Source organism: Apteryx mantelli, chromosome 1, assembly GCF_036417845.1.
Source record: "Apteryx mantelli isolate bAptMan1 chromosome 1, bAptMan1.hap1, whole genome shotgun sequence".
Taxonomy (NCBI): Eukaryota; Metazoa; Chordata; class Aves; order Apterygiformes; family Apterygidae; genus Apteryx; species Apteryx mantelli.
Genome location: NC_089978.1, coordinates 46538339 through 46558676, shown reverse-complemented (window position 1 = coordinate 46558676; position 20338 = coordinate 46538339). Strand labels below are relative to the sequence as shown.

General features: G+C 38.7%; 1 protein-coding gene across 2 annotated transcripts; it reads right to left on the bottom strand.

Annotated features, from left to right (window-relative positions):
* Positions 1-384: 384 nt before the first annotated feature.
* Positions 385-20128, bottom strand: KLF5 (KLF transcription factor 5). Of its 2 annotated transcripts, none has more exons than XM_067289684.1 (4): positions 19713-20128; positions 16864-17734; positions 15631-15690; positions 385-2324 (listed from the first exon to the last, which is right to left on the bottom strand). In XM_067289684.1, exons 1-4 carry the CDS (start codon positions 19935-19937, stop codon positions 2146-2148), a joined length of 1335 nt encoding a protein of 444 aa, XP_067145785.1. In that variant the 5' UTR covers positions 19938-20128; the 3' UTR covers positions 385-2145. The 2 variants fall into 2 exon arrangements, with proteins under 2 accessions (XP_067145785.1, XP_013806793.1); XM_013951339.1 differs by lacking the exon at positions 19713-20128 and adding an exon at positions 19161-19179.
* Between the last annotated feature and the right edge of the window lie 210 nt (positions 20129-20338).

Here is a 20338-nt window from a genome sequence, read left to right as displayed (position 1 = left end):
GTTGGGCAACAGTGTAGTTGGGTGTAAATAGCTTTTATCCATTTTGAATGGGGGAGAAAGTTCGTGTACTTCTTGTACGCACCCAATGTGTACCTTTTATTTACTATCACACTACTGTGGATGGCCTATTGTAATTGCCTCCAGACTACCACATACTTCTTTTAATGTTCTGATGGCAGAAAAGCACCATAAAGTAATACGTATCACTCTGCATTTATTATTTTCATCAGGGCAGGATGCAGAAGTGCTAGGTACTTTCCAAAGAGACAACCCCTGATATGAAGAGCATACATTCTTAGCTTAATATTGCTATGATTTCCAGCTCATAATGCAAAACCACAGATCATTCATTGTCAAGAGCCACAGAGCACGCACACACACACACACATTAGGCACTTTGTTTTATTTTGCAAAAAAAAAAAAGTCTTTTATATATAAACCATTTCATTCTCTCTCAAAACATTCTACAACTATACAGCTGTTTGCTCCATCATTTGCATAGGAAATACCACAATACAAAAATAAGGTAGGGGGAGGCAAAAGAAGCAAAACAGCAACCAATTTATGCATGTGTTTCCACGTATAAACATTTGAAGCCTTACAAAATTATTTACATCATTTGTCAACTATTTACATTAAGAGCAACATTTCTAACTATAACAAACAAAACTATAATTTATCAAGTATATGTAAAATTGTCTTAAAAAAAGAGTCTATTGTATACCACAAATAAATAAAGACAAACAACAGTTTTAACAAAGCTAGGTTTTCCTGCAAGACCCTTTTTTGGTATTTTGATTCTTAATCTACCCTTTGGTTGACAGCTTAATATTACGGCTTATGAACTCCAGACACTTACTAGGTTTGTTTGGTTTTCTCGTGTTGCCTGGCCAAATCCTACACAGTATAACCTCATCTTTGGCCCTTCATTTACTATTTCAAGGTGGAACACTGTGGATCAAAGTCATCACCAGCATAAAAGGGCACCACTTCATTGACTTCAATGGAGTTTCAACTACTTATGTTGGCAGTAAATTTTGCCCTATGTGTGTCAATCTGAACAGTGGATTAACTAAACTGCACTGTAATTTTAAATAAAATTACGGTGTCTTTTACCTTCTAGTAAATTACATGCAATATCCACATGAAACTGGATCATACTGGTGCTGAACCAGTTTAACATGTCCGTATATGAAAATTGTATCCTAAATCCTTCTTTTTAAAGTGATACTAAGTTTAGCTTATAGTAAGAGGTTTAACATTCTGAATATTGTAACTATCCCCATTATTTAAGCTTCCAACATTTACTTTACAGTTCACTCTAAGTGTTTTGCCCTTTTGAGCAATCTGAAAACAAAATCCTGCTTTGAATATTCAGTGCACACCGTTTGTGTTAACAGGTACAAAACATCTGAATGCTTAGCTCATTTCTCTTAAGAAAAATAAAGCTAAGTTGGTACTGTTTTGAGAGGTATTTAAATAAATTTGTTTGTAAATGTGCCGTGTTATCAAATGCAAAACAACCGCTTTTTTCAGATGATTTTTAGAAAACTTTTGTATTAAACCTAAAAAGCTGATTTGCATATTTACAAAATCTTTGTCATAGCAAACATGCAACATACAGAACAAAATGTTTTGTTCTATGGCTGTTTATGAATTTTTCTATATATTTTTCCACAGAACGACTTAACATTTAAAAAAACCCACAAGTACTAAATATGTCCAGTAAAAACCTGACGGGTTACAATTCATGGCTTTTCCACTGCGTTCATTCACCTGCAGCCTCTCATTAACTCATTTATTAAACATTGTCACAATAATGACAGTGCTTTGGTCAAAACACTGCAACAGAAAAAAAGTGTATAATGCTGCAATGTGTCAAGACATAATACTTGTAAAGAGATGAAACCTGCTGACTAAAGCCATATACATTATGAGAGCAAACAAACAACTGAACACTCTGGTATTGTGATACAGTGTCTTCCATTTTTCTGCATAAATATACAAAATATACATTTCCAGTTGCTTTTGAGATTTCTTTTAAATGGATAATCCATAGTCAAAAATTAAACTAATTTTAGTTGTGAATTGAGAGTCAATAGGAAATTGCATAGATATAAAACTGCCTCAGTGACAAGTCCAGCTTTAGTTCTGATGTCTCTTCATATGGAGAGCCAGGTGGTCAGAGCGAGAGAAGCTGCGATTGCACACAGCACACTGGAAGGGCTTCGCCCCCGTATGCTTCCTGTAGTGGCGCGTTAATTCATCCGAACGAGCGAATCTCCAGTCACAGCCTTCCCACGTGCATTTGTATGGTTTTTCACCTGAAACACAGAGAACACAGAGACATTAGACTATCAGCTGTCACTCTTCAGAAGAAAACTGATGTGAGATCATACTGAAATTACATTGCTTGTTCAGTTTAAAGAGGAATAAACAACCCAACAGGAGTTGACATTTCTTAGTTATTAACAGCTATATTTAATAGGCCTGTCCCCTCTTTGCTTTTTCAGATAATTTTGTTCTCAAATCTGTGGTAATACCTTGGTAAAATTATACCACTTAAGAAACTTTCAAACATAAGCTGATTACTTATCCAAATTAAAGACGGCTATGATACAGATAGTCACAGAGGCAAAAAAAAAAAAAAATGCATGCGATGATTGCAATACACTCCCTCATATTCATCTCAATATGAAAGGGAGTAGAGAAGAAAGCAGTCTCACACAACAATCCAGACTAGCTTGTAACTTACATTTGCAATTTTTAAAAACTGGTAAATTAAGATATACTGAACTTTTTCTAAGAGTAAGTTTGAAATAGGAAGAAAGATTACTGTTTAAGAGCTTTTGATGTGTAAATAAAGCTGCACACTGTGTGACAAATGCAACTAGGATAATATTTTCAAAAATGTCAGGGGCAATAAAATCTTGTGGTATTCTGGTGTGGGCTAGCTATATACAGAAGAAAGCATCAAAAAGCCCAAAACCCCAGTTTTCAGAATTGAACATCTAGAAATAGGTGCTTAAATAGCCATATTTTAAGAGGTGCCAAGTGTTTGCTGTTCGCCTTAGTCTATACTGACATAAGGGGAGTACGGCATTTCTGAAAACCTGCTACTTTAAGGAAGCACTGAATACAACTTTAAAGTATCCAGCTAGACTTGAATGCATTGGCACAAACACCCAAAATACTTGCATTCATCCATTTTAGAACTGTAAATGAGTTATTTTAAGTATGTCTATAATTTATAGATTTGTTTGCTGAAATGGAAGAAACATGAAGCCACAAAGTTAAGATGACTTCTGTGTGAAAACAGAACTTTACATGTGTACATACACCTGCTCAGGAGCTGGTGTGGACATTATGTCACCCTAAAAACAAACTTCATATACATGAATAGGGTAAATGACCTATTTATTGGCTATTGGTTGACACTGGTTGACAAAAACACCTTTAAATTGGGATATTCCATTGCTATCTATATGCTGTTTACTAATTTGACCCATTTAGTTAAAAAGAGAAAGAAAATTGAACTTAGCAAAGCACTCAGCAGCGCCTTTATCTGCAGCAGAATCAGGCCAAGGCTGAGCTTACTAAAAATTCTTTCCAACATGCCTTACAAATCTTCTCCCTCTCCATTTGGTCACAGACCTTTACCCTCACAGTCTCAATCCTACAGCACCCCAGAGTAGCTACTTTTCCCTTTTTTATCATCAGATTAGCACAGGAGAAAAAAAAAAAACAGAAACCAGTACCCTGCAATCAGATTGTTTGTTCTACACCAGCTACACACAGAACACCATTTGAGAATCTTCAATAAAGTACTTCAGAGATTCTACATGTTTATTTAGCTGAAATTATAAAACTGGTTTTGTCTGTGAGTTTCTACTGCTTTTTCTGATCAACTAACTAGTAACTTCCCATCCACTACTAAAAGTAGACTCAGCCCTTTGCTCACACGGGGGAAGTGACTTCATACTGGCAGCACATCCACCACTGGACTGAGATTTCCACAAGAAAAAACAAACAATCAGACAAACAACCACCACCTCTCTGCATACACGACAACCAGGATTTATTGAAATCACAGTGGAAACATCATCCTTTAGGAAAAACAAACTTAGGATCTGGAATCACCTGTCACAGAGTCCAAAACTATTTGATTTCTGATAAATCAGACCACAATTTGTTACAAATTTCTGTCATAGTTGAATTTAGTCTGCCTGATAATGATTGAAGATGGATCTACCATATATGATTTTTTTTTTTGCTCCACACAAAACATACTGTAGGTTAAAAAATTTCATAAAGCATAAAGCTTTTCTAATATAAGAGAAGCCAGCTGAGATATCACATTTGGTCTTCATGGCAGAATGACATTTAAGATCTTTATTCAGTAGAGGATCTTTTGTCATCATTAATGTATTGAAATTTGGTCTAACTATAATGAAGTCTGCAGAAGACTGCATTGTTGATCCATACACACAGCGCTAGAGAGATCAGCTGAAAATGCTTTATGATAAAACACACGTACAAGTTGCACAAATGTGTTACTCTTGCATTCGAAACATCTAACTTAAAGTCAAGGTATGTCCTTCTTTTTCTCCCATCTTTCCCCTCTTTCCCTGTATTGGCTTTAAACTCTTTTAATCAAATGTTTTTATCATCTTGTTTAAAATTAATTTTTAAACCTAAATACAGAGTAGTCTCAATAAGATGAATCTATAAAAGCTTCTTGCCTACCTTGAAGACTTTTCACTTAAAACTGCCATATAATACTCAGTGGTCAACACCCAGTTTTGTGACAACCCCCCCATCCTAACTGCCCAAAGAGAGCAAATATATAGGGAGGCTTCTGTATACTCCAAATACTTGTTTAAAAATTTTGCAGAATTAGATAGGAAATGAGAGAAATGGTGAAGAGGGTAGACAAATAACACTAACCAAAAGAAAGACTAGGAATGTGTAGAGCGGAACGGACCAGAATGGAGCCCATGAGATTTAAATCAGTTTCTAAACTTGGCGTCTGGAGATATGAAGTATCTCTAATTTCACCGAGGCTTCCACTACATCGCAGTGAAAAAAATATCTCAAAAATTGTTCTGCATAGATAATATCTGACCCTGTTTAAGTCCAAACAAAACTGCTGTCCTCCTATTCTAACTTTATTCTGTGAGCAGCAGCACTGTGTAGTATGAAGAGCGACAGTATATGAACTACCACTAGTCAGTACAGCAGTGAACTGTGTGGCTTGTTGGATACAAAAGCTTCTAAGCTAATGTAAAATTCAAACCCTGTTGAGTTCAATGGCCAGACCTCCATCAAACTCCAGGTGACCCAGGTTTCCAGAGACCTATCTGGAAACTACAGTAGCTCATCCCACTTTAGTTGTCATCTCATCTTACGTCATTGCCACAATTATGAATCTTCACGGACAATAGTGTTACTCACTGGAAAAGCTATACAGTGTGACACTGGAACAGGCAGAAAAGTGCTGGTTCTCCTTTCTGGCTGACTTCTGCAGACCTGAGCTAAACTGAATAGTGCTCAGGGGATGCATGGAGGGGAACAAGTCAGTGCCTTACACAGATTTTTTTAACAGTGTTACTTTTATGTGTGAGAAATTAAAGCCAAAATGCTGCTTTTAACCCCTGCTTTGGCTAACAGTGAGAACTGGAAAATGTATTTTTAGTGCCAATATAGAGGCCCAGATTATTTTGAATAAATCCTAGGGGTAAAATACTGAATATCTATGTTTGTAATGTTAGTTTCCGTTGGAAAGTTCTATTTAAGAACTGAATCAATTTCAAATGTTTTCCTTTTGGGCAAGGAGGAAGGAGGGCAAGAAAAAGAAGGTGGAGATTATTTTCACTCCTTTAAAGAAAGCAGAAGAACAACTAGCCAGTAATATTTTCTCTCTCTCAATCCATACACATGCTTTTTGTCATTTAGCAGAAATAAGAAATTGGTCTAAGTTCCTGTGGCAAGGGAAAAAAGCCTTCTGTTACATTTTTTTTAAGTGATTCTACTTCTTTGCTATGCTGACTTTAAGCACTGAGAAATCTAGGGTTGAGGATTTATTAAAAAAAGTACACACAACAAGGGACACTGAACCCTTTATCCACTATTTTCATTGGCTACACAGCAATGCAAGATTTGTTTACTTTAATGATTGTGTGAAATACAGTAGCTGTAAAGTTTCAGAAATACCGGGTTTCCTCCAGCATTTTAGAACTTCTATAGGGTGTTAAACCAAGAATGCCATTGGTCATCAAATACGAATGTAATATAGCTCAGTTACTGGAACATGATCACTGTATCAAACAGATATTTCACTGTAAAAGCAAAAAAACAGCTAACTCCTCCACTTCAGGGGAGCTTCCACGGGATTTGTTAGAATGTCAACACTGTTCAAGTAAAACACCATGGAGGAAGCTGGTACCGATTTCTAGCCAAATAGCACACTCCAACCCTTTCTTCCCAAGCCAGAAATATTATACACAGCACTTCTGGGAAACAGAACTGCTTTCCTTTAAATTATACTTCAACAGGATAGGGATTTCATAAGTTTAATTGGATTTTTGCATAACCTCCTTCCAATATCACTGATTTAAAATATTTTGCTAGGCTTATAGATCACAAAATGTATTTTAAGTTCTTGAACTGCTAATATGTATCCACTCTCCAGTTTTTAAAAAAATACATTTGTAGAGCATGAGAAACAGGTTTGTACTTGAGCACAGAAGTCTCAAGCACTAATGTTTAGTTTGGAATTTCTTCTACAGAAAGCACCTAGCAAGAAATAAGGGAATTTAACCTGAAACGAGACTATTTTTCTTGTAGTTTGTTCATCTGTTAAAGAAATAATAATGCTGGAAGATTGCCAGGATATCAAAAAGATGTCTGGATGTCTATAAGAGAAGTGCCATGTAACATGTTAAACTAATTAGGCACTTCAATAGATGAACTTTGGATCCCAAGGCAGATCCCAAGGTTTGGGATCCTTGCTGCTACCACAAGAGAATTATGTGGACCAGTGAGCCACACAGTGTTAGCTCTTCTCATTTTAATATATCTTTGTGGGACTGAATCATTTAAAAATACACCGATTGTCTTTTTAATATTAATTCTATCCTCTGGCAGTCATTGCCATAGTCATCTGGTTAAGGTACTGAACCACCAATGTGGTGGCTGATGGTCGTTTTGAAGACACCTGCTTCCTATAACTGTAGTCCTTGTTCAAGAAAATGTTTCTATTTAAAGTTCTGTTCAGAGAAAAACAGTCATTAAAAACCTTTAGATTAGTGATGAATTTCCTGGTTAATAAGAAAACAAGCTTCCTTATTTCACCAAAGAGTGGTGTGACTTTATTTCTGCAATTCACTACTAGAATGGACTCCTTTAAGTACAAAGTTGCAGTGAGGTCCAGATTTTCAAATCTAAAGTATTCAACTGTATTCATATGCAGAAATCCAAACACAGTTATGACAAAATCAGGTTACTGCCAACGTCTGCAAGTTCTCTTAATTTCTATCAATCAGAGCTGGGAGCTGGGAGCTTCTTTGAAGAAGAAAAAGCAGCACTGTTTTCAGACTCCAAAAAGAAGACATCTGATTATAGCTCCTAAGAGTATAAAAGTAAACAGGCTCCCCCTCATTCTTTCCATCATTTTAATATTAGCTGTGTTCATTATGTGCAAATAGCCTAATGCTATGTACTTTAAAGAGCATAAGAGAACTGTTTAAGCATTTGCAACTGTAAGTAAGGTACACAGATTCTTGTTAAATGGAAATATATGGGAATGCCGAAAGTGTTCCAAAGGTCTCACAGTACAGGTATGATGACTACAAAGTGACTTAAAAAGGGACCAGAATTTCACCAAAGGTCGCACATTTCAAAGCTAGTGTCAGACATGATAGAGTAATAAGGGGGAAAAAAAAAAAAAAAGACAGTATGTATCATAGCTGTCTAGAAGATGAAATTTCCCTTCTTGTTTTGTTGGAAAGTCTTTTCACCTGAGGTTGGAGAAGGGGGTGGGGAAAGAATCCATTTTGAAGTTTTGTACGGAAGCATGCATGCCATTTTTGCTTCACTAACAAAGACAACACGTTTTGGTTTGCTCTTTGCCATATCACTGTCTGGCATCTGCCTTCTCAGGAGCTAGAAGACTGACAAGTCTGACAACACCAGAAAGCTAGTCTCAAAGAAAGTCCAGCTTATAAGTAACTGTAGTCCAAGCAGCAGGTTAGCAGGCCAGCTTGGCTTCTGGGGAAAATTTCAAAACAATCAATATACTAACATTAAACAGTTTGCTTCTTTGGAATTATTTCCCTAGTGGCAAGCGTCTGGCCTTAAAAAACGTTCAGCTAGGTGTGACAGAAAGCTGGGAGGAAAAGCAGAAGTTACTGCACAATAGCAATCTTAGCAGTAGTTACCTATGGTAGGTTCAGTTTTAAAACAGATTATTAGAAAGATTTATGGTCTCTAAAAGTTTTCGGTGTATTTGTTTTCAAGTTTTTCACATCTTAAAATCAGTTGTCTTAGGTCCCTGCCATGCTATAATCTCAAAGATTTGAAAAAAATAACAAATTAGATGTTTTTTCCCTGTTCTAGTTTGCCTGAAATAGCTTTCCTCTAGGTTACAGCATCACAGTTTTAAACTCCAATCCCTTTTAGATTGACTGGAATTGAAAATAGTTGCTTGGGTATATGTCTAACTCATTCAAAACAAGCTTTTAGCTCTGAAAGTTTACCTAATATTAGAGCTCCATTCTGTCATTGACTAAGCATTGTAGTCATTGTTAAAAGCAGTTTGTTTTTCTGCCTTTTTTAGGACAGTTTTTTTTTGGAGAAAGAATGGAAAGCTGAAATTTCAAAATAATGAGCCCCTCAGCTGCTTAAAAGCTGTTTGGTGCACTGGAATAGGTCAAAGTAAGTCAAGCTTATTTTGTGAGTAAATAAAAGTGAGGAAATAAATTGAGTATCAAGTCCACCAGGCCACCAGTGATAAGAATGCATAACATATACTGCGCATTAAAAAGATATAAAAAAAGTCTATGCCTAAGTCTAGTGCTGACTAGAGGGTGACTATTAAGTACTATTTCACAACCAAACAGCGTTTTAAGGAATCCTCTAACAGAGCGTTGCACTTTGTATGTCTAATCATTGATAAATTAAGTAGTATTTGATCTCTTTCTAAGAAAAGTGTGAACAGGAAAAAAGAAATGATGGTTTGGCAAGCAAAGAGGGCAGTTAAAAAGTTCGGCATCGTTCACTTTCTGACTACAGACACGCAGAAGGCATTATCTTCTCAAAGCTTCCGCCAATGCTTGAAGCACTCTTATTTTGCTAAGTGTTGTCTTACGCAGTTCAAGGATTACAGGGGAATCTTGACTGGCCTGTGAAATGGTTTATTTTCTTTCTGGCATAACATTCTGTCTTAACAGAGGTGGTATCTCTTCAAGGAGATATACAAACAAAGAGGAAAGGAAATTTTTTAAGTAGATTTATAAGAAATCCATGCCATCTGGGGTGCATGGCTGTGTCTACAAGTTCTGTGTTGAAGAATACATTTCCTCATCCATGCCTGTGGTGCAAGAACAGCTCTTTAGCTCTCATACCAATAACACTGGCTCTTGTACAGTCAGATAAGAGGTGCTCTTAAAATGGAATTTATTAAACATGTATTGTAGACTTCAAGATTTCCATCTACTGTATGAACACAAAAACTAAAAAGCAATACATTAAAGTCTGCTTGAACTAAAAGCAAAGCACTGTACACTTGCCAAAATTAAAGGTTTTAATATGTCCTTAATCTGAGTTGTTAGAGATCACTGAATATAAATAATGCAGTCTGACAGAACAGGAATGCTGCTACCAAGATACTCAGACTAAACTAGGACATTACTTAAATGTTTCTAATTTTTCACCAATGGGAGGTGCAGGTCATCTAACAAACAACAAACAACAGTCTACTCAGAATATATTCCATGGAACCAGAGGAGAGTCAATTGTCCGAGTCAAGCTCAGAAATTAATTACAATACAGAATGTCTAATCAAATAATGGAAAGTTTTAATCACTGGCAATTGCTGTGAATCTTGGACTATACTAGTGTATGTAGGGCAGTCTCAAAATGAACTATATTTAAAGCCAGTCTCTTAGGTCAACAGTTTCCTTATCAGGAATCAAATATCCTGGAACTGAAGTTTAATCCTCTCAGGGAGCAATTGACAGAAAAAAACATTTTTTTAAGCTTTCATGCTTAGAGAGACTTTCTAAGCTTTTAATCAAAAAGAAAATATCAGGGTATCAGGCTTTTAAGTATCTAAAATCTAACAAGACTACCCCTCATCTGACACCCTGGAATTTAATTACTGTTTTATAAAAACTGAACACCAGACACTGCACCATGAAGTAATATTTGATTAAAACTTAGGCCTATATTGCTAAGACTTTATCCAAAGAAGTGCAACACATTCAAACTTGTTTCATTTAGGCAATGACTAGAGATAAAGAACCAAATCAATTAATGCAAAGGTCTGCAATCATTCATGAAAGGTTTGAAAATGCATTATTTTCCCTCAAACTGTGGTTTGCACAGAAAAATAATGTACTTCCATTTCTCACACAGGCAACTAATGGATTGAGCAGAATTCATAAATAAAAGATACCAAGATACTCTCCAGCAGTCTAGCAACACTGCACTTTAATGCACTTTCACAACATTTTTATTTAACTCTACTCCATTCTTCCTTATTCTAGTCTATCAATGATGGCATTTACAGACATCTCCTTAAAGTAGAATCTGTGCAACTGACTCATTTAACAGGTTAAAGAAACCGAATCTTTAGGGAAACATTACTTAATAGCTATTTTCATGATCCAAAGATTTTTCCAGGATCAGGTTTGCTACATACACAGAACACTGCAACCATGAGCAAGGCGGAATCTTCTGGGGCCTCAGTTCCCCATTAGTACAACATGAGCAAAATCCTTCCCTTAATTCTCTGGGATGATTTGAATCAATACATGTTTTTGTGAGGTGCTTTTTTTCAGTAGGAGTCCACTCCCACTTCTCTTTCCTTCTGAACAACAGGCATATAATAGGCATCCTGAATTCCTGGGCAAGTCTATTTGGAACCACCTGTAATACACACACACATATATATATACAGCTATGGTAAATTCAAAGCACAAAGTCCGAAGGACTGCTAAAGTCTATTGCACACGACTGGTTCTAATTCTGAGCGACCATCACAGTCTAATTCTGGATCTATTGAGACAGAGATCTAAATTAAAATAAAATGTTAACACCTTGAGGAGCTGCACAAGTTAGCAGCTGTCCCATGCCTACATAAACATTTGAAATAATTAGGGATGGTGGAAGTATTTTGAGTGCATCTCATTCAGAGAAATGCCATTTCTCTTGAGTTATCTCGGCTTCCACTTCCCATCACCAAATACTAACTAGATCTATAGATAGAGATGAAATAGTTCTGCAGTTAATGTTAGAAACTATTAATGGCAAACCCACCATGTGATCAGAGAACATGCCTGTACAAAGACTCTGTATACGGAAAACCAATATGCAGCTGGAAAACGTCCTCAGTGTGTGTGCCCTGATGTGTTCTAAACAATGATAGGTTTTCTTCTTAAAACCATACACAACTCTGAAGTGTGCAGCTGTTCACAGAAATTAAAAATAAAAAAAAAAATAAAATAAACACCCTGGAGCCAACAGCTCTTCTGCAGTTTACAGGTAGGATATTCCAGGTACTTACATATAAAGGCTCCACTTTAACAGTCCAAAATGTTTACATATAAAGAAGCATAACAGGAGAAGTTATAGGACTGCTGTTTCTAAAAAAAAAAAATTTTGACATATACATATATATTCAGATATCACAAAAGGAAGCTAAAGATGTTTATCTACAGCACACAATTAACTGCTTTTCACTGACATTCAACATGTTTTTCAAGTTGTATACAAAGCTGTCATGCCTGTACTTTAAGGTAACTTCACCGTGGAGCAGCCTGCAATAGATGCATAAGAAACTCCACACATTATATACACTAGTTGCACAAAACAAGTTATGAAACTAAACTTGTTCTGTGACTAATAGGTTAAAATTATTTTAGAAGAAAATCCCTGATACAAGAAGTAAAAAAATCCAATCTATTTTGAAAGATGCTCCAACAAACACTTTAGCATATTGAATATCATTTTACCTGTTTCAGGAATAACTTGTCCCAAGTTAAGATACCATACTGAAGGGCTTTAAGATATTACCCAAATGTACTGTATATCTGCTCCAGAACTGCATAGAGATGGATATAAAATGTCGTGTACCTTTGCAGGCTGGCTGTTTGTGTTAAATTTTTGGATTACTAGTTTATCAACAATTAAAATTCATAATTTAAAAACACTAAAGCAATCTCTAGTGAAAGAAAAATGGATGCCTCCTTCAGGGACTAGAACAAATACATTAAACTTGCTTAGTTCTTTAGTGAGTATTCAATTCCAAATCAACAGCAAAAGCATGAATATGCAGCCCAGGCATAATTCCATTAAATCAGAACCAACTTACACTATCTGATTTAGTGTAAGGTAAACACCTTAGAAACACCTAAGAAGAAAAATGCAAAACATTTTCCTCTTGTCCTTTTCTTACTGTTTTATTTAAATGTAATTTATAAAGTCTGACAAGGTGTTCATATTTGAATTTGGAAAAAGACTATAGCCTACATTCCATCTTTCAAAAATAACATTTCCCTTAAGTTTGTTCTCAAAGAACATCTATTAAACTCAGTCAAAGCCATTCAGAAGAGAAAGACTGCTAAATAAATACTGTATAAAGGCTGAGATTTTCCAATACAAAAGGAAAACCATAAGGTCTGTCTTGACTTTTAATGGCAGACAAACTTTGCTGCAGGCTTTTTTATTTTAAGATGACAGATTGCTGAGAAGGGCGGGGACTGGTTGGGATGAGAGAGAGACTGCAGCCAATTTTAAAAGGTATTGTTAAGAAACTAAGAATAAGGAGAAAACAACTTCAGTGGTCCATGATTACTAAAGAACGGGTTTAGCCAGATAAACAGGTCTGCTATCCCTGAAGGGATTTGAAAGAATATCACACACAACTTTATTAAAATGGATTACGTGACACTTCAGACTTTGAAGGTAAAGGCTTCATAAACTTTTTTTTTTTTTTTAAGGAATCAAAGCTCAATAGCGCTGTATGAATTCATAGTTTGGGGGGATGGGGTGCACGGAGAGTGGACTGTGTACAGACAAAAACACACACAAACATAGCCCTCAGTATCAAGTCCTTCTCTTTTCAGATCAATAGTAAAATTCCTGTTCACTCCTGAAGAAACTAGGCCCCCAGTGTAACTTCATGGGTTTCCCTGGGATTGTGTCCATTTACGTTAATATTCAGTTAATTGATTTATGTGGTACTGGGTATGTGAGCAATCTTACTTGTATTAAGACATATTTCAAGTGTATGTAAAGACGGAGATTTTAATCTGTACTGGAAATCTTCAAGTATTAAATGAATATACAGCAGAGTTAAACTAATCCAAACTCTGAAATAATGCAGGTAACAGGATATGGACTCACATTCTTGCATGTTAAAGCTTTAGACAGTTTATCCCTTCATTCACCTCCCCAGAAGACCCTTTGTATTACAGACTTGCTTATGTTCACTAGATTTTTATCTAAAACAACATTCTTGTTTCCATGAATACATCAGCTTCTCTGACCTTTGCACATTTAGCCACATTTCTAAGGTCAAATATCTATATGTAAAAAAGTGAAATCAACAATAAACATTATTGACCCTAAGCAATATACATTAGTGATGTGATTGATACATATTTCTGTGCACACAAGCAGCAACTTTATAAACCTTACAGTCATCACTATTCAAGATAGAAAACAGGTACAAACTGATTTTAAAAAGTAAAAGCATGGATTTCAAACAATGACTAAGTAACATTCATTTTTAGAGTAAAGCTTTGTTTTTATCTCTCTTCCTACAGTCATTGTGTAATAGCAAGCAAGATATTTTAAACTGATATTTAATTGCTGGCTAAAACGTGTGAGTGGAAATTGCACCCACTTTACCTTACAGATTATTTATTAAAGAGCAATGGTGTTACATTCTGTGATGTCAGTCAAGTTTATAGCCTCATGAAAATATTCCATTCCTATTAAGCTAGCTGATAATGAGTGATGATATATATCGCAAAATATTTGTAACAGCATTCTTGTTCAGCCTATTGCTAATGTAAAGTAGTAATCTCTGTACAGTTGTTTTTAACTTTTACTGTGACTGCAACAGAGATAACTGTTTCATTTATCAAAACAGAATTTCCATAGTAATATTTAGCCTACAGATACTCAGTTTATTTACGATAATCCAAGGATCCATTCAAAGTAGCTGCTGAATACAAGACTTTGTTTCCACAGAGATAGTGAAACACATTTTGCTAGATCATAGCTCATGTTAAGTTTTGTTTTGACTTTTGGTTTAAACTTAGGTGAAACCCCACTACTTGAACGGCACCACCATAGAGCTGACAGCCTATTTCAATAAGTGAATTGCTTGAAACGCGACTCTTGTATTGCTTAGAATTGAGATTCACATATAAAAGGAGTTTGACTTCATTCTCAGTTTTAAGAACAAGAATAGTAGTCTCCTCATTTGATTTCTTTACAAAAAAGTCATGTGCTTTTTACTGTAAAGATTTAGCATGATAGATTTTTTATTAAGATCCCAGTAAAGAACTGTCCTAACAATTTAAAAGTATGCTGTTGGGGAGTTATGTATTTCTCCCATCATCTCCGTCTCTTTTCATTCCTTCTGCTGAAGCTGATCTACAATTTTGAACAGACTGGTTCCCCTAATAGCTGTGCTTCGAATATATGGTCACTGTATGCATGTATAAGCAAAGCTCTGTCCTGAGTTTAGCTCAATGCAGGCCCATAAACTGGGTCTGTGTCTATAGCTGCAGGCAGAATTTGATCAAGGTACAAAAACAAATGTTACACACTAACACTTTTCATTTTCATTTCATCCATTTTAATGTCTTTCACCAATAAGAAATTGAAATGATTTTTTTTCAGTATAAAACAACTTACTGTAAAAAAATTGCACATTTAATGCTAAGGACAAAGCAACTGGAGATACCTTGGGAATTTCTGAAAAATTATAAGATTAAATAATTCTAACAGGTCAACATGAAAGCCCAAAACAGAAAATTCTACTTATTTTGACAGGTCTTGAAAATGGTAACATGTTTACTATGCTTATTTCAGTATCTGCAGGGAGAAAAAAATTTATTTTTACTTCGAAGCATTTTAAGTTTGAGAATTTCACCATTTTTGTTTGTAATTATTTTTAATTGTGTATTGTAAAAGGTTTAACAAAATTGCCTTAACAATAAAAGCAATTTTACTTTTTATCGACCAAACCAGAAAGCTTTCTTAACTAAACTGCCAGCCTGAACCCACACCATTCTGTAAAAAACAGGGAAAAGATGGCAAATCAAACACACTTGCTTTTTCAAAAGATAAACAACCCATTAATGAACAAGAGACATTGAGAGAGTGAGTACATACCAGTGTGAGTTCTCAGGTGCGCTTTTAAGTGAGAAGACTTTGTATAAACTTTTGTGCAGCCTAAAACAAAAGAAAATAAAAAGGAAGACAAACATATCAGGATTGAGAACAGGAATGCTCCAGATTAAATTTAAACTTCTTCATTCGGTGCTGAGGTACTATCTGGAAATATTTAAGTTTACAACCTTCTGGCAGCATAATCATTTAAAAGTATAATTTAATATAGAAAGCTCTTAGGGAGACATTGCTCTATACAGGAAAAAAAAATTATGTTGCTTTACATAGGAAAACAAAATATGTTTCTGGTAGACACTACCTTGCAATGTAATATAAAACAATAGCTGCTACAATCCACATACAGTAACACCTGTTACATAAATTGTCCACCCTACAACTCAGACTTTTTCAAAATTTCCTAAAGAATCTGCTCAAACCATTACCATTGCTATTCATGACTGTACATAACTTTTTCATTAGGCATTTATCATATTGCACACTGAGTGGATGATATATCATCCATGATTATATTTATTAAGGGAGAGATCAGCTAAATGCAGCATTTTCTAGATGTGTTCAGAACAGTGTTAACAGCTTATATCTGGGATCACATATTACTTGAAAGAACAGTTGACAGAATCAGATTTCTCTTCCAGTTCAGTATAAGAAAAGGATAGGCTTTAAGGGAATTTATCTGTAGACAATTTTCAAAGGCAGCTTTAATGGATTTTTCCAGGCAGCTGAATTCTCTGTTCATAACACGGAAGATACAGCCATGGCCTCAGCTACCAGGAATTGAAATGATTCTTTTAGTGTCAACAGACTCAAACTGAGATGTATCACTTTGCACAAATTGAGCTGCTGGTCCATCCCTGGTATTAGAAAAGTGAGAGCATGAGGTGGACAGCCACACTGATTTAAATTAGAGAAGGCTGTAATTTTTTTTTCCTATAGAGTCTAAGTTTTGTAACATGAGAAAATGAGCTTAGGAGTTTAAGAGAGTAAGAAATGACATGAAGGAAAAAATTGATGTACAATATATTAGATAAAGAATCTGAAAGAGCATCTCAAAAAATGAGACATTGAAGAGGAGAAATCTTATTTTAACAAGAAAGGAATTGATTATCTCCAGGCAGACTACAGCGAAAGAGAACCATTTATACCTAGTCTATGCTTATTCACACTTTTTTATTACAAGAGCTGGGATTACATGCTTTTCTGTAACGGACTGCTTACCGGGATAGTCACAGTAGTGGATACGTCTTTTCTCCAAATCCGGGTTACTTCTTCTGTTGTATCTGACTGGTTGTATATTCTGGGAAGTTATTGGCAGTGTTGCTGGTATATTCGGATTGTGAATTGCCAGCTTGGAAGCTATAGTTGCGGCGTATGATGGTGGAGGGGTTAAATTCTGTAGCATCTCTGCTTGTCTATCTGGACTTCCAGGCTCTGAGCTTGGGGGTGAAGGAGGGAAGTAAGTGGCCTGTTGTTGAAGAAACTGGTTTGGCATCGTGTAGGTGCACGGAGGAATGCCCTGGAACTGTTTCATTGCAGTCTGTGGAACAGCTGAGGAGAGTGTGTTAAGGCCTGCCATGGCTGACGGCATGGAAACATTGTTAAGGGAGTCCATTACGGCTGCCTGAGTAGTAGTATTGGGCATATCTAAATCCGGTGAGCTCAAGAGCTGATATAACTGGCCTTGCTGGGGTGTGACAGAAAGATGAATATCTGGAGTAGGAAGCTCCTGCTTGATAAAAATGTTGTTCACATCAGGAGTTTGGTGAGAGCTGAAGATGCTGGTAAACTCAGGAAGGGCCTGAGTAGGGGCAGGGGTAGGGGCAGTAGTTTCACTCTGGTGACTGAAGATGGTGACTGGTTCTGTCTTGATGTGGGTCACACATGGTCGCTGAGATTTGTACAGGCCAGTTCTCAGGTGACTAATGTCAGGGAGGAAGACATTCATGTTGATACTGTAAGGCAACCCTTCACTGTCAGTGAAAAACTGGTCTACAACTGAGGCACTGTCTCTTCTGTATTTTTTATGTTCAGGGATGACAGGAACGGGTGGAAGCTGAGGTGCCAGATATTTCTCCATTTCACATCTTGTCTATAAAAACAAAACAGATAATCCACATGATTTGTTATCAGCTAACAAACAAGATGGCATGCAAGTCACGTGAGACTTTGAATATAACAAACAATATTGTTTAGCCAACTGCTAGTCACCCATAAAGGAAATTTTAAACAATTCACACGAATGAAAAACTGTCTTTTATAATTGGCATGCTGATCAAAAACATCAAAAATAAGAAGATAAAATATGGCGCAAGTTGTTAATGCAGAACAAATATTAAGATTGAGCGAATGTTTTAGCGTATGACAAACTTTTCGTCTTTTATGTGTACAGCAGAGTACTACATACAAAAATGATAGGTTGTATGACTAATCTACAGATCTTGTACTTTGGAATTCACTCTTCTAACAAGGTTACTGCCTGTTTCACGCATTGCTCTTTGAAATGCTAACTCCAAAAGCCACATCCTCAGCTGGCTATTTGAATGCTAATACTTCAAACAATGTTTATATATGTACATGTATATGTGATTTTATACTTCTAGGATTTTTCATGCTTAAAAGAAAGTTATAAATGTTACACCAAAGTGTAAAGTTATGAATAATACAGAATAAAAAAAAGACAGGTTGACTACATTAGTGTTTGTTTAAAGTGTTTCTGGGACTACACTAACACTTTTAAAAAATCTATGCAGTGTATAATTGGTTAATAACGTGACAAACATGTCCCTGTTCATGTCTCAGTCCTAGGAGAGCTCTTTAATTACTGGGAAATCATTCCCTTAGTGTAGTGGTGCTAGGGAATCCGTGGGTGGCTACAGCCCGATACATTACTGGTACAGTCATCAGCAAAACATTTATCATGCACTCTCCAGTGGGCAAATGCTACATTCCCCCTTGCCCTGTAAAGAGCGCACTCATACCGAATCCGTTTAGCACCCTAAAAGAGAAAGCAGCTGACAAACAGCAAGTCTGCTCAAAAGCGGATTTTAAGACCTTTCTTCAAAGACCACCAGTAAACAAAACAAACAAACAAAGCAGCATTCCCTGTCCTTTGATCTAGATCTGCCCTAACATGCCAGGCTACTTTTCCCAGTTCTTGTTTAGAAGCCACGGGCAGCTTGCTTTGAAGACAGAATTATTTATTCTTTCAGCAGATATCACCGAAACGCAGAGCCTGAAATATCGCTGCCCTCAGCTCGGGGCGTTAGCGCACAGCGCCCCGTAACGCCGCTCACAAGCCAGGCCAGCCGGGGCGCGGGGGGTGGGGGGGGGTGCCAAAGCGCCCCGGCCTCCGTTTCGGAGCGGGCGCCACTTTGCAAAGGGCCCCGCCACCAGCCCCGGCTCGTCCCGCGCCGCCACATCTGCGCCACGCAAGGGCACGGCCACGGCAAACCGCGCGAGCGACTTATGCTCAGTGAAAGAGCCAAGGTCTGGAAATAAGAGTCTCAAATTAAAACCGTTTGTGTGCTAAAAGCAGGTTGCGGTTGGCGCTTTCTGCTTTTAGCTCTTCCAGCTGTTTGCATGTGGATCCGTTTCCAAACAGTTTTCTGGACGGGCAGAAAGTCCCGGGAAGTCCCCCCTCTCCCGGTCCCCCCCCCCTTCCCCAACTGAACATGACTCTGTGCGTGGGCGAGGAAGACAGGCGGTTGCTCTAATTCTGCTGCAAGGCAAGTGCAAAGGCAGCAGCTGTAGCTTTCAACACACTCGCAGGGGCAGCCCGGCTCCCTCCGCGCCCCGCCCCGGCCGCTGTGTGGACGGGCGGGCGGCGAAGCCCGCGCCCCGCCTCAGCCCAGGCCGCCTCCGCCCGCCTCGGCCGCGCCCCGGGCCGCCGCGGCCGCGCTCCGCCGGCGGGAAGGCGGCCACGCCGCCGCCCCGCGCCGCTGCCCTCGCTCCACACGCGGCGGAGCGCCGCCGCCCCGCGCCGCTGCCCCGCTGCCGGCCCCACCCAGCGCCTCTCCACAGCGGCCGCGGCACGGGGGCGGCGGCGGCGGGACGTGGTCCCTGCCTACCTGTACCATCTCCTCCGCCGGCAGGGTCGCGCCGCCGCCGCCGCCGCCCGGGTGCTGCTGCTGCTGCTGGGGGGGCGGCGGCGGCGGCGGCTGCTTCAGATCCTCTCCGGGGAAGATCGCTGCCTCCCTGGCGCCCAGCACGGGCTTGAGCTGCGCGAACACCGGCTCCTCGGGCTGCTGCATGGGACCCAGGCGGGCGCTCATGGTCAGCACCCTGGTGGCCATGAGGCGGGCTGGCTCCCGGCTGCGTACGGACTGGCTGCCCGCCCTCGCTGCGCCGCCCTGACACGGCGGGGACCGGCCGGCGGCGGGCTCCGGGTTGCGGCAGGGGTGGCAACTGCGCGGCGCTCACTCCCCGCGAGCCCCAGCCCGAGAGCGCATCAGCTCCAGTGTCCTCAGTGCCGCCGCCTGTACCTGGCCAAGGGTATCTATCCACTGACACATGCCCGCCTCTATTTCACCCTACCCCACCCCCGACCCCCCCGCCCGCCGCACCCAGCCCGGGGAAAGGGGCCGGTCCTGCGGGCTGCTCTGCCTACGAGGAGCGCGGCGGGCTCCTCCCCTCGGCGCGCTGGCCACGGGCGGCGCGGCACCGACCGGACGGCGCGGGGCGGCCGTTGGGCGCG

Excerpts from the sequence above, each read along its gene's own strand:
- KLF5 (XM_067289684.1), bottom strand. The coding sequence starts at position 19,937 with ATGGCCACCAGGGTGCTGACCATGAGCGCCCGCCTGGGTCCCATGCAG. Across the intron at positions 17,735-19,712 it reads CGGCGGAGGAGATGGTACAG|ACAAGATGTGAAATGGAGAA; the intron begins GTAGGCAGGGAC and ends TTGTTTTTATAG. Across the intron at positions 2,325-15,630 it reads GCACCTGAGAACTCACACTG|GTGAAAAACCATACAAATGC; the intron begins GTATGTACTCAC and ends TCTGTGTTTCAG.